General features: G+C 41.5%; 1 protein-coding gene across 7 annotated transcripts in view; it reads right to left on the reverse strand.

The window, feature by feature from the left end:
- tpk1 (thiamin pyrophosphokinase 1) overlaps positions 1–14,797 on the reverse strand; it is a 148,852-nt gene that overhangs the window by 48,178 nt on the left and 85,877 nt on the right. For 4 of the 7 annotated variants that reach the window (XM_034706632.1, XM_034706633.1, XM_034706634.1 and 1 more), the window contains 2 exons: positions 13,540–13,686; positions 5,632–5,743 (listed from right to left, as the gene is read on the reverse strand). In XM_034706632.1, coding sequence (XP_034562523.1) covers positions 5,632–5,743; positions 13,540–13,686 — 259 coding nt within the window. Of the gene's footprint in view, positions 1–5,221; positions 5,436–5,631; positions 5,744–13,539; positions 13,687–14,797 lie in introns of those variants that run through there. The other 3 variants (XR_004634545.1, XM_034706636.1, XM_034706635.1) reach the window with 3 other exon arrangements.

Here is a 14,797-nt window from a genome sequence, read left to right on the forward strand (position 1 = left end):
ACTAAAAATCAATACCACAACAGTTTTAGAAATCTACTTTGACATGGATTCATGCATAAACACTCAATCACTCATGGTTAACTACAGCACCACTCTGCATTGTTTTTCCAGATGAATTATGTCTCATGTACGCTAAAGGTGCATTTCGACCAAGAGTTCCGGGGTCTTTTAGCCCCCAGAACTACATTCCCCTGAACTAAAAGGTTCCTGTGCCCCCACTGTTGTCTGCATTTCCATGGGCAGGCTGAAGTCCCAGGTAGATTGTACAAATCAGGCCAGTGACGTATGGAGGAAAAAAATGTAAATGCACTACACCACCAGACCAGTAGAGGGCAGTAAAACAAAGACAAATTCCATTCATCACAGATGACTCCATAGAAGCAGACGGACAGGCAGGTATCATTATGAGCAACACAACAGTTAGCCTGTAAGCATGAAGAGACTCAGCTGGCGCTGTTTTAGATGGTGCTATATTTCATCACAGATGGATTCACTGAATCAACACGTGAGAGGAGATAAGCGCGAGTAGCAAAGACGTTTCATCACGGCTTTAAAATCCTTTTGAACTCAAAAAGCCGTGGCGGAGATCGGCCGGTGTTTTGGTTTAAACAGCGACCCTGTTAACTGGAGACTTTCAGCCGGATGCATCCCTCATAAACGTCTTCAGACGATCTTTAAATATCTGATGAGGATATTTTGAAATCTTAATAAAAACTAAACAAGTTTGCATTCCCAGGATGTGTTTCAACAGCTGTGTAAACTCCACAAACACTGACACGTTCAGCTGAAGGTCTCCAGTTTACAGGGTCACTTTTAAAACCGTAACATCGGGAGAGACGCATTCACGGTGGGCTGAGAGAAGACTACTGTTACAAGCTGCTAAATCAAGAGAATCACAGCTTCTTCTTTTGAAAAGTACACACACATACAAAAAAGATAGAACAAATAAAAACTAATGAAAGAAAGAGAAATCAAGTGAATCACAGATGTGTGTGATGTTATTGTGGACAGCAGGGGGAATAAAAACACTGCGGTTAATCTACCAATCAGACACGATTAGCATTGCATGCCCTGCCCCTTGAAAGTCCTGGGACCTTTGAAAAGTACTATCCCCCAAGCTGGGGCTCAATTTAGACCCTGGGCCCACCGGTCATAACGCACGTAGTTCCGGGGTAATGTTCCTGTGGTCAAAAAATGCCTTAACTTATTAAGGCGTGAGATGTAGAATTAACACAACAAAAGAAGAGAAAAAATGACAACATGAGTAAAAAATAGCTCGGTTAATTGCTCCTATTGTCATTTTTTATTCTAGCAAGAGCCTCACTTCAGCTCTCACGACGACATTCACCTTTTACTTCTTTTCTTTCTTTATTTCTTTCAAATGCTTGATTCGTATGCATGTTTTTTAAGGCCTTAACTGCTCCAAATTATGTGCAAATTGCCTGCAGAGTTTTCTGAACAGATGCTTTTGTCATGACTTTCAGGAGTTGACTGTGCTGCCAGCAGTATCTCTTTTCTCCGTGCACCGCGGGGCATCGACCTGTGTGCTCCGAGGCACAGACGTAGTTCACCGCAGTGTCTCTGTGAGACCCTCGTGTCTGAAAAGAGCAATTATGAAAGCAAATTTTACCAACCGGTATTCAGCTTTGAGATTTTCTGGAGGTGTCTAGTGCTACTCCTCGAGTACAAGAGAGGTGGAAGGTAATTTAGTTTTTTTGATACTCTGATGATTGCTCTTCACAGCTTGCCGTGTTCCCAGTGAAATTCTCAATATAGAGATGTTTTATTTCACAATTTCAGCCTTTGATAAGTAATGAAAAATTAAATCTCAGCTAAATCTGCTGCAGTATAGAATCATAAATTCCATTCATTCTGTACGGTGGCTAACGAGGCTAACTGAGCTGCAGCATCCAAACATCTTCATCAAGGAAGACGACACAAATAAAAAAATGCACAAACAGAAAACATGCAGAAGAAAAACGCTGCAAACTGAGACATGACAACAGAACTGCTCCAGGCCTGAGGGGGCGAGAAGTTGAACAGTTTCTAACATATCATTATCGACAGGACAGTTAGCTCTGCTGAAGTTACCTCTTCAAAGTTAGACCTAACTTAGCTTCGACTCTCAGACAGCTATTAGCTATAACCTGTTAGCTCACTCTGCCAGCCGTCGGACCCTGAATATAGAGTGTGTTTTTCTTTTGCATGTGTTTTCAGTTTATGTAGATTTTTAGATTTGCAGTGTTGAAGTATTTGAGCACTTTTGCTGTTTGTGCAGCTGTGAGGGCTTTTTTTTTTTATTTTATTTTTTTACAGTGTCTGCTGTTACATTCCATTTTCTTCATGAATATGCAGCATGTTTCTCCAACTGAAGACCGTTTGGGCTGCTGCAGATCGGCTAGGCTTGTTGGCCAATATGGCAATATGCACTGTTGAAACTTTTTCACATACATTCCTATTTTGCATCCAGTGCAAAGCAGCATACAGTGCAACAGTTGTTGCTGTTCTTTTTTTCAAAAATAAATGAGTGCAACAGGTGAAAAAAATAATAATAATAATGAAAATAAACATTAATAATAATAATAATAATAATAATAATAATAATAATAATAATTATTATTATTATTATTATTATTATTATTATTATTATTATTATAATAATAATAATAATAATAATAATAATAATAATATAATAATACTACCAAAAACAAACTTAGAAATAAAAACACCACATGTGATAATCTACATCTACAAAACAACAGAAGGGATTTAAAGTCTCAAAAGGATCAAGATAAAGAAAAATAGTCGATGGTGAAAGAAAAAATGCAGAACAAACTCAAAATCTGCAATCAGCTTTATTGAGATGGATCTTTGAACTGCAGGCGTTTTTTTAAGTTCAAAGAAAGGCTGCCATATTTTTAAAAAATGGTTTGTGGAGTATGTTTAAAAGTTGTTGCCGTTCTTTGGCCAATTAAAATGTTCTGTTGCCCAGCACTCGCTTAGAGTTTAATGCAAGCTGCTATCTTAAGCAAAAAGCAATTTCAAAATGAAATCTGAGGTCAAACATGCTTTATTTATCTCCTGTTAATGTTACACAATAATCAAGTTGGTGGTTTTAATGCAGCAGCGCTACTTCTTAGAGAAATATCAGTGCATTAACTGATAAATATACACTTGTGATTGTTCCTTCCAATGTGAAGGAAATGCATTTAACATTTCAACAGAATCATTTTGACTCTCACAGTTCTCATCAGCACTTCAGTCCTCTTAAAGATGTTTGTTGATAATTACTTTGCTCTTATTGCTGACTCTAACTGTGTTTTTCAATAATTACATATTAAATATTCAGATTGTTTCTAGGACAAACCTTCAAGTAAACTGTAGCTTTGTTTGTATTGTGCTTTGTAATGTTTGCCAGTTTATTCTAAAAGAAAGTCTTTAACACTGGAGAAGAAAATAATGTAAATGACAGAAAGTCAAAATATGAATTCAAACTTGGGGAGGTAAAAACTGTATTCTTGTGACAGATGTGAGCTGAAGCTGAGCATGCATGCTGGTGTGTGTCTGAAAATCTCACACCAGTATGAATGATCGATAGACTAATATAAAATAATCAGCACAGGGTATAATTAACATGGTCTAGGGGTGTTACAGCTCATCCTGCACGTCCCCCTGGAGTAAGATGACTACAAAAAAACTTTGCTTAATAACTGAGTACTCATCTCACATTTACAGTCTGGATCAAAACAATATGAATCATTACAGAACTTTGGCTTTAAAGCAGAAGTTAAAACAAGCTCTCCATGCAGGCAAAGAGCCTCCTCTGGGCCGTGCAGGCTGTAATGGCTGACAGCCTGAAACCTCTTCTTTATGGAAAGATCATATATCTTTCATCACAGAGAGGCTTTGAACCCAAGTGTGAGGATCATTTCAATGGACTTCTGAAGAGTCTTGCTGTCATCCCAGAGTGGCAAAGAGCTGATTTAGACCCCTGAGTATGTTCACTGAAAGTACACTGAAAGCCTGCTCACACAAATTCAAGCCAAAACAAAACTGTGAGTCAGAACACGGTATGAAGGTGCTCTGCTGTATGGACGCTCATAAAGGAAGAAGAGGAATAAACTCTTGTTCCTCGTTGTTTCATATGTTTGTCCTTCATTCACACCCCGATGGGACTCCTGACTCCCAGCCTCTTTAATATGCATGTGATTAATTAGGCATCTTGTTATCACTGGCTAATCTGCATAGGAGTCTCATGTATAAAGTAGCTCTCATTACCATTCAGAAGGCCACTTCACAGGTGTGCCGGGTAAACACACAACACACAGTAGCTCATCAGAAAACACACACATGCACTCCTCTTCAAACACGCGTACAGACGTGGTCAAACAAGCACAGACGCACCAGCGTGATCGCTCAAGTGTATAGACTCTCTGAAACATACACACGCAGACCCTGAACGGACACCCACCAAGATGCAGACGCATTATGCAACCCCCCCGACAGAGGGTCCAGGTTGCCCTCATACTGGTGGCAGTCCAGTCTGTGCCAACTCATTAAGAACACAGCTGGACATAAGGCTTAGAGATGGGTAAGACCCCAGGGGTCCTCAGACGGGTGTCTGATTAAATTTTCCCACAATGTTCAAGACTATAAAAAGCTCATTGTGGCATGCATGTGTGTGTGTGTGTGTGTGTGTGTGTGTGTGTGTGTGTGTGTGTGTGTGTGTGTGTGTGTGTGTGTGTGTGTGTGTGTGTGTGTGTGTGTGTGTGTGTGTGTGTCGTCAACCCATGAAACTTGATTTTAAACAGCAGCTACATTTGACTGAAGCATATTAAGCATCTGTGCTTTACTGTGTCTTATTATGCATGTTGAAAGTTCAATGAAAGTTGTTTCCACTCTACAGTGGGTGCAGATTTACGTTTGCTGAACTGGCAGATTGTGTGTTATGAACAAGCGGTAACAACCGGCCGCGAGAATTGAAGCCAATGCGGAAGTGTTAAAACCTGCAGTTCATCGAGGATCCACTTGAGGCTGGCTCCAGAAGTACCAGAAACCACATACACACCGGTTCAAAGAAGACAATCTTTACAGCAGAAATAAACATGTTTACAGACTGGTTCAAAAGACCAGTGTAGTCTGGATAACTCATTTCTCAGGGGGTGAATTATTTCAGAATGCGGCAATTTTGAGGATATTAAGATTACAGTTTTCCATTATGAGAGGCACAGCTGACTTGATTGACAGCCAGGAACACTATAGCTGTTGGCAAGGAGGCTCAAAGCCCGCCTCTTTACCTCACACTCACTCGATAGCAGTAATGTTGAGCTCAACAGTTCCAATATGCCGCCAACTGGCCAACTGGAGACAGATGGGTGACGTCACGGATACTACGTCCATTATTTATACAGTCTATAGTTATGAAGGGAGTCTTCCTAAGAGAGGAATGTAAACATATGCATGCATAAGATCTACTGTTTTCTTTCTGTATTCAGGACACATGCAGGGAGGGTGAGTTAAACCCTGTCATGACTCTTTCCTTCATCTTTTTCTCTCTAATAAGAAACGATGGAGACTAATTAAGGGCTCTGGATTATCATTCAAGCGTTAAAAATAAAAAAAGGCACTCACTCAGGTTCCACTTGAGTCCCGTGGTTGTGGTTGTGCAGGGTCCACCTACAGGGATGAGGCTGCACCAGCCCCCCTCCAGGCCTGTGTTCACCTCCAGTGTGTGGCTACCCTGCTGACACAGAGGCAGAACTGAATGAGTGTATGATTGTTTGTGTGTGTGTGTGTGTGTGTGTGTGTGTGTGTGTGTGTGTGTGTGTGTGTGTGTGTGTGTGTGTGTGTGTGAGTGAGTGTGTGTGTGTACAGGAGTCCATAAAGGGAGGAAATAATGAGACAGAAACAAAAAGAAAGAACAAAACTGTAGCAAGACTTTTTAAACTTCCCAATCCCGATGAGATCCTAAGCTCCTGTGCCCGGGGACCCAGACTCATTAAAATTAATAATTGCTCTTGTCAATGCTGCAACCAATTTCAGTCACTGCCCACACCAAGACAGAATACCTTGGCATTTCTATTAAGGAGCTATTTAACTGTGTGTCACAGGGAGTCCGAATGTTTCTGTACTGACACAGTACGACTGTCGAAACACTCTGCTCTTCAACAGTACGGCACACACTTCACGTCAATAGGCAGTGGATTTGATACTGTTAACTGTAAAGGTATCCTTCAATAGAGGATGAAGCTTGACAGAGTTAAGAGGTCTTAGGTACAGATACAAATATTTTGAGGTTCTATGAAGTGATCTACAAAAAAAGAAATGCACAAGAACACAATTTTTAAATGTCACAGTTTCCCTTTGAGAAACTAGGGCTCGGTGAAAAACAGCAGAAGCATCACACAGTGCAGGTGCAAGGCAGTGTCAGCCTCTTCAAACTGAATAATGACTGTGCTCTGAATGCACTGGTAGTCTGATCCAGGCATGTAGAAAAGGTCAAAGAAAGTTTCTCTCAATAGAGCGTTCAGAGAATAAAATAAAAACAACACTTCAGTCTTATTCCAGCATTCCAGCACACACACAAAGAAACCTATTATTACATGTACCAATTAAAGATCATTTCCACTGAATATCTGCAGACGACACGGGCAGTTCATGCTGAGGATGTCACACAAGTTTAAACACAAAGACACAAAGAGACAGCTCGATGTAAGATCAGTCACCTGAAAGGATCGATCAGACAAAGACAGACGAGGACACTCAGACAAAGGTTTAAATCATGTAGATGTGGGATGATTTAAAAAGAGTTTAATTTACTCAGCTTCTGGAGCTCTGGACCAAAAACCTCCATCGTCGAATAATGATTACAAATCTGGAGTGCAGAACACTGCAGTACCTCAAGTGTCCTCTAGAGGCGGGCTCGAAAGCCAAAGAGACAAAGTTAGAGCTTGTCTCAAAGAGGACAAGAGTTGTGCATAATCAGTTATAATGAGGGGCGTGGCTGACTTGGCGGACAGGTGGGTGCGCTCCACATCCTCGCCTGTTTCTAGTTCAGGCAGAAAGTTAGTCAGCATTTCCAATAATTTTTAAGAACCACAAGTTGATGTTAGTTTAGACTTATGAATAAATGTACATGATTAGGGTCTGGGCTGATTTGACACACAGGCTTAAGGCCCACCTCACATCGGACTACCACCAGATCCGTGTCTGGTCTGTCTCTGATCCGCTGTGGTCCGGCTCCGTTCTCTCTCGTTCGTCAACACCCATCGGCTGCGTTTTCAGAACGCAGCACAGAGCAGGACCACCACACAGCTGGAGTCATGTGACAGAGGTTTCCCCGCGGTAATCACTGAATCAAGGATTCTCCTCCTCCTCTCCTCATCCATGTTGTCTTTCTGGTCCTCTGAAAACCTCTGACCTGTTGACTCCAGGCCTGGCTCCGCTCATCATGATGGTTTGTTGTTGTAGTTAAGTGAAAAACGATCTGGTGATAACACAGAGTGTTTTATTCTGAAAGTTAACCGGATGTTTTCTTCTTCCTTTGGTGCCTGACTTCCTGTCCCTCTCCATCTGCTCTGGGCTGATGATGCGTTGTTACGGATCGGACAAGGATCCAGTGGAATTTGACCCTCAGTTTGTAACAGCTGAGATGGTGGAATGTACGGTTACATGATGTTTTTTAATTTGGAATACATTTTTCAGTATTAAATAATAATAACATGGAAATAGTAATTCTGAATTGAGGTTTACATGGAAAACACGTTTAATCGTCTTTAATCAATTCCGCTTAAGGTCTGGGGGTTAGGAAGGGTTCTGATTGGTCAGGGGCGGGCATGACGTATTTACGTCTACCAGAAGAAAACAGACTCCAGTTCCTGCTTCTTTTATTTTGGGTTACAACATGGAAGACCACACAGTAAGTGCAATTTTCCTCCCTCGATTAACTTGGATGCTACAGCTTTAAAAAGGTCCACATTTTTATCCTTCCGTCCATCAACCCTTTTTAATGATATCCATTTCTTCTAAGGCTACTATTAAATAATAGTCTTGGCTCGAGTCAAACGCTTGCTTCTGCGGCCTGTAATATGTGCCCGCCAGCGGGATATGTGCGTCATCGCGACAGGACAAGGGAACGAGCATGCACAGAATGACCGGAATTAATTCAAAGCTGAGTGAACGTATACATGATCGAGGAATTATTCAATTCAGATTTAAAATCAGAGTAAACCAGACACTTACTTCAGATTCATGTTTAATTCGGAATGGTCATTTTCATTCATAATTAGGTGTTTACAAGGTCATTTTTAATCTTTTTAAAGAGGATTACATTTTTATTCTGAATTAAAGAGGAATTAAAAGTCGCATGTAAACGTAACCACTGTGTGGTATACTAAGTTATTAGTGGAGAAACGTCTGTAAATTGCACTTTGTTTTTGCCCATGAAGTCAGATTTAGTGACACTCTGGTTGAGGATGTCCGCCTCTACACAAGCTCCTTGTTTGTCCTTTTGCCTCTGAACTCAACAGTAATGTTCATGTGACAACTGTTTACTCTGGAAAACACCATTTACCAAGACACACAGACCCAAACCATTAAAAGCTCCTGCTTTTTGCCTGTTTCAAGAATTACCAGAAGTGAGGTGGAGACAGCATACCCAATACAGTGGCCACCATCAACAGCTTTCTATCACTGTTTCAGAAACCAAAGTGTGATGTCACTGAGACTGCATCTATGTACGTATTATACAAATTATGGTCCTAACCCAGAGGGAAGGAGGGATGCAACGTTCAGAGCTTTGAAGCTTTTTGTGTCCAGAAACATCTGAAAGGTTGAGGAGACACACATAAACGATCCTTTCATGTATTTGTGTCAGAGCCAGTGTGTGTGTGTGAGGAACACAGAGAAAATGCTACATGCACATGAACACACACCAGCAGGAAAGCCCTAACTCCGGCTCAGATGAAACTGCACTTCTGGGTGTAGAGTGGAGTTAGCAGCAAACTGCGATGGCAACTTTTTTTGCTGAGACATGAAGAAGAAAGTTGCTAATTGAACTCTGCGGGGAAAGCTTAAATTTTTAAAAGTTGTGCTAAAAAAAGGTGTTGTGAAATGAAGAAAGGCGTTGAGACTGGAGAGAAATGAGGAAGATGAAACAACACGTGAAGTATGAAGCTGTGCTAGAAGCTGCGTCAAGCTGTGTGTAACCAACGGCTAGTGTTAGCACGCATCATGTTTTCATGTTCATTATTATAGTTTAAAAAAGTGCAGAAGTGTTGATTAACACAAGTAAGCAGAGGATGTTGTATGAATATTATCATCTCAAAGCCTCTGGAAACTTAAATGGAATATTTAAAATTCATATAGAATATCAAAATGTAATGTGTAATGAAGATAAAACAAAAATCTGAGTGAAAATAAACATCCACAACTCTGAAAAAACTGTTAAAAAACAGCTTATTTTACAGGTCAGAGCATTTCTCAGGACTGTGTGGGCGTGGCCTAACTCTTTGATTGACAGGTCAAGAGAGAGTTCACAGCCTGCATGTTTGATCCGTCTGACTCTGAATCTAAAGACATCAAAACTCCAGACTCTGAAAATTAGTCATTTCAAATGGTCTCTGAGTGCTGAGTCACAAAATACTTCAGAATCAGGAATGGGGGGACAGAGCCTTCTCAGTAGCCGCCCCACCCTCTGGAACTCACTCCCCTCCCATATCCAAAACTGCTCTGACCGGAGCAGCGGAGGCTGAAGTGTTGTATGTGCATGCAGAGGAGCTCGGCTCTGGGTGTCAGACAGAGCTGTTTGTCTAAACTCTGAGCTGTTTGGGGAAAGTTAGTGGACCGGTCCTGCGGACTGCTTTAACCACTCTGTTGCGGCTCAACTACACTGCGTCCCAAAGTTTTCCTAAATCCACCTCAGTTAGGAAAATACAAGAATGACAATAAGCTGTCATCTTCAGTGGTGGATGTGCAGACAGGGACACATGAGCACAGTGGTGCAAAGAGCAGACAGTTATACAGACAGATTACAGGCAGTCTGTGATTAGCAAATAAGCTAACAGTTAAGACAACACTGAAGGGAGCTGGCTGAGACGTCAGGAGACGGTCTGAGCAGGAGCGGAGTAGTTTTGTTGAACATGTGTGCACGCGACTTAATGTTTCAATTCTGATTGGTTAGATATTCATTTTTGTCATAAATATCCAAGTTAACCCCGCCTTCTTTATCCTAGCGCTAGAACGGGATCAGAAACTTAACCGATAATACCTCAAAAATTAATCAAAGTTCAATTCTAATATTCTAAATATACATGATAGTATGTTAATGTGACTTTAAATATCATAGGTAGAAAGTTTTTGTTGATTTGGGTTACCAGAGGCTTTAAAGATAACACCGTCTTATTGAAGTCATAATAATTATCACTCGGACCTTCAGGCAGTAGTTTCCTCTGACCTGATCCCTGAAACTGTAAAAACATGTTATTATTATGAAGCTGTAATATTCTAGTTTTAACACTCTTAGATACTTTTGTTAAATTCCAATAACTTAAGAATCCTTTGTTTAATCACTGATTAAACTAAATTATAAATCCCAGCACAGAGAGACCGCCCGTGTCGGTTCTTCACGTTTCTGTTTCCCTGCGCCATGTGTTGACTTCCCCGAGCACAGCAGAAGTTGGGATGAGTTAAGAGACCTCAGGTTCAACACTTTATCATTTAAATCAGCTCCTCTACTGACAACTCTCAGTCTGCTAAAGGGCATCAGGAAAACAAGGCTGTGTGTTTGACCCAGAGTGTGTGCGACCACAGGATGATTTATAGTGCTGATTGGGCTGATACAACGCTGTGGTGGCTGCTTCCCAAAACACAAGCGACAGGCTTTTTTAAGTCTCCTGAAGGGCCAGGACGGTGCCTTCCCTCACCGCGGCTCTGCTTGGCCCTACAACAGAGACTCGGCAGAGGAGAACAAACAACAAAACAGATGAAATGAGAGCTGCTTTCTTCTTCTTCTTTAATAGATTGAGTAAATTTAGCAGCACCTTGGGACCCAGACTGATTAAAACATCTCCTTGTCATGTAGGGAGTTAGGATAAACAATTCTGCAGCCCTTGCATTGTCCCTACGCATAATTTAATTAAAGACCGGAGGAATATGCAATGCCCTGTGCCAGCTATAGAACAGAAGACTTCAGCATAACTCCCAAAGATAAGATAATAACACTTTGACACCTCACCTGGGAGACAGAACCCAAGCACCAGTAACAAACCTGATGAAATGAAGGCACGACTGTGATTCAGACTCACTCAGATTTCATTTAGAGCGGAGAGGCAGGTTTCACTTATCTTCTGTTTTAATGAGATATAGCTTTTAAAAGTGGCTCCAGGCTTTTTTTTTTGCTCTATTTCCAGGTGGTCTAACCCACATTTTCAAAATGAAATAACAGCTACTTTACCTCTGGTTCTGGTTTGTTATGCACGTTTGTAAAGGTTGTGTGCAACAGGAGAAACACTCCTCATTGATTGTATCGTATGATCCCAAAGCTGAGCACGTAACAGAGCCGTGATTGCGTTGAACACCAGCGGTGAGGATATTTGGTAAAAGTTGTAAACACTCCAATTACAGATGTAACTCGAACAAACAGCGGCGGGTCTTTCGAAGGTTGCGTTCACCTTCATGTACAGCCGTCTGCGTTCATCAGCCACTAGCGAATTGGAGCCACGTTGACAAATGAGCTTAATTTACCCTCACTGAAGTAAGATTAATTGGAGGTGTCGAGGTATGAAGCAGCAAATGACAACGCGCCTTTGGAATAATGACGAGTACCAGGAAGGGGGGAGCGTGAGAGAGAGGTTTACTTAAAGTATTACAAGGTGTCATCAGGAAGTGTGACAGTTTGTTGTTTGTCCTAGAGATCCTGCAAATAAACAACACAGAGAAGAGAAAAAAGGGAAAGAGGGAGGGAAAAAAGAGCAGCATACGTCCCAAATGGTGGCTGCTCGGCCCACTTGTAAAGTCAATCAACTGAGGAGCATGAGAAAGTGGCTGGCATTGAGGAAAAACAATTTAGGAGCATCAAAAGAGACTGTCTCTCTCGCACAGCAGCAAATTGGGGCACCAGAAGAGCATGAGTGTGTATGTGTGCTTGTGTTTGTGTGTGTGTGTGTGTGTGTGTGTGTGCGTGTGTGTAAGTGTGTGTGGGGGTTCTTGAAGTGATTACTTAACAAAGAAACAAAGTGTTCAACACTCCAATCAAGGTGGAAGCACAGCGAGAAAAAGGAGATTTTAAAGAGAGGATGGAAAATGAAGAGAAGGACTGTCAGAGAGGTGACTAAGGAGGAGAAGATGTTATTACAAGAGAGCAGAATGTTAATCCAGTGGGGTGGAAATATACTGCGGGGATGTCTGTGTGTGAAGTTTGTATGTGTAGCTTTGAATACAGATTATGAGTCCACCTTCAGCTGGAGGAAAATGATCTGAAAAGAGACGCGGGGACTGTTTCTCTGAGTTAATGTGTCACTTAGGTTAGCTTCACACCAGCAGGCCAACTCTGACGCCTGATATCAATTTAAGAGAAGTGCGCAGGATACATTTTTACTAACTCATGTGAAGGCTGAGTGTGTCTTAAGGTGCATTTCGACCAAGAGTTCCGGGGTATTTTAGCCCCCAGAACTACTTTACCGTGAACTAAAAGGTTCCTGTGTACCATTGTTGCCTGCGTTTCCACCACAGGCTGAAGTCCTAGGTAGATCGAGTCAAATCAGCCCAGTGACGTATGGAGAAAAAACTAAAGTAAATGCACTACACCACCAGAGCAGTAGAGGGCAGTAAAACAAAGACAAATGCCATTCATCACAGATTACACCATAGAAGCAGACGGACAGGCAGGTATCATTAGACTCAGCTGGCACTGTTTTAGATGGTACTATATTTCATCACAGATGGATTCACTGAATCAACACGTGAGAGGAGATAAGCGCGAGTAGCAAAGACGTTTCAACACGGCTTTAAAATCCTTTTGAACTCAAAAGGCAGTGGCAGAGATCGGCGGTGTTTTGGTTTAAACAGCGACCCTGTTAACTGGAGACTTTCAGCCGGATGCATCCCTCATAAACGTCTTTAGACGATCATTAAATATCTGATGAGGATATTTTGAAATCTTAATAAAAACTAAACTAGTTTGTATTCCCAGGAACTCCCTCTGTGTTTCAACAGCTGTGTAAACTCCACAAACACTGACACGTTCAGCTGAAGGTCTCCAGTTTACAGAGTCACTTTTAAAACCGTAACACCGGGACAGATGCATTCACATACAAAAAAGATGTTATTGTGGATGGTGGGCAGAATGAAAACACTGCAGGTAATCTACCAATCAGACACGTTCAGCATTGCAGGCCCTGCCCCCCGAAAGTCCCGGGACCTTTGAACCCTACCCCCCAAGCAGGGGCTTTTCAGGGGGGAGATTAACTACCCCTGAACCAAATTTAGACCCTGGTTCCTTCGGTCGAAATGCACGTAAAAAAACGTATTTAATGCACTTACAGGTCTGAGCAGATATGCCAGGCTGCTCCCCTGTATGATCAACAGTGGGAGGTGTGTCATGGACAGAGCGTGGTAGAGAGTCTCAACAGACGCCATGATCTGGTCGAATCTCCCAGCCAGGCCGCCCAGAGTCACGATGGTATCCACCTGGAATGACAAAGAGACGTAGTCAGACACAGGAACACTCCAAACGTTGATATACTGGACTACGTTTCTGGCGGTAAAGTGTTGCTTGTTCCGAAAAGAGAGCTGACAGGAGAAGTGGCTGCAGAGAAGAAAACATGAAAACAATTAAAAGATATGTTTTCTCTGCTTTAGGATAGAAACAATGTGCAGGCTGTGACAGGTTAGTTAACTGAGTTTTAGTTGAATCATGTTCTGTCAAAGATAAAAGGTCCTTCCTGATGATGCCTGCTTATTGAAGTTTTTATGAAATCCATTTGCAGAAATAGCATGCAGTATATGCTCAGAGAAAGTGTTGTAAAGTTTGAAAACTCATAAGAAACATGAATGAATATTTAGGAACTCTAAATATGGTTTAGTTTAAAGGGTCTGAGTCAAATTTAATGCAGCTTGAAAAACTGTTGTTGTTGTTTGCAGAAATTAATCAATAAAGTGAGCCAGGAGCTTCGTGTGGGACTTTTATGAACTAAAACTAATCTCTTATTTTTATTAAATTTCACTGACATCTGTTGAGTAGGTTTTAGAAATCATGTTAACAGACAAAGAACAACTAGACTGAAAAATATTTAAAAACAGAAACAAGAGTGGGGATGTTCTATCACTCCATCCATTCATCCATTATTTATACCACTTATCCTCTTTGGGGTCACTGGAGTCTATCCCAGCTGTCATTGGGTGAGAGGCAGGACTCACACTGGACACTTCACCAGCCTATCACAGGACTAACATGTGGAAACCACTCACACGCACACCTACAGGCAATTGAGAGCCACCAGTTAACCTGAGGAGGAGGATGTGTTTGGACTGGGAAAGGAAGCTTGCTTACTACAGAAACACACATATGCACATCTCAACTTGATTTTAATTCTTTGGGTTAAGATTCAATATTAGTATTAGGGATGACCCCAAATAGTCGAATATTCGACTATTCGTTCTGACGAGCCTTAGTCGACTGCCAATCTCATAGTCGAATATTTGCATATGAAATGTGGATCATTCCATTCAAACCATGGGGGTGCTCAATGTCTAATTTTACATTATTTTCCTGTTTCCCGTAAAAATAGTGTCTCATTTA

This window comes from Notolabrus celidotus, chromosome 17 (genome assembly GCF_009762535.1).
Source record: "Notolabrus celidotus isolate fNotCel1 chromosome 17, fNotCel1.pri, whole genome shotgun sequence".
NCBI classification, from domain to species: domain Eukaryota; kingdom Metazoa; phylum Chordata; class Actinopteri; order Labriformes; family Labridae; genus Notolabrus; species Notolabrus celidotus.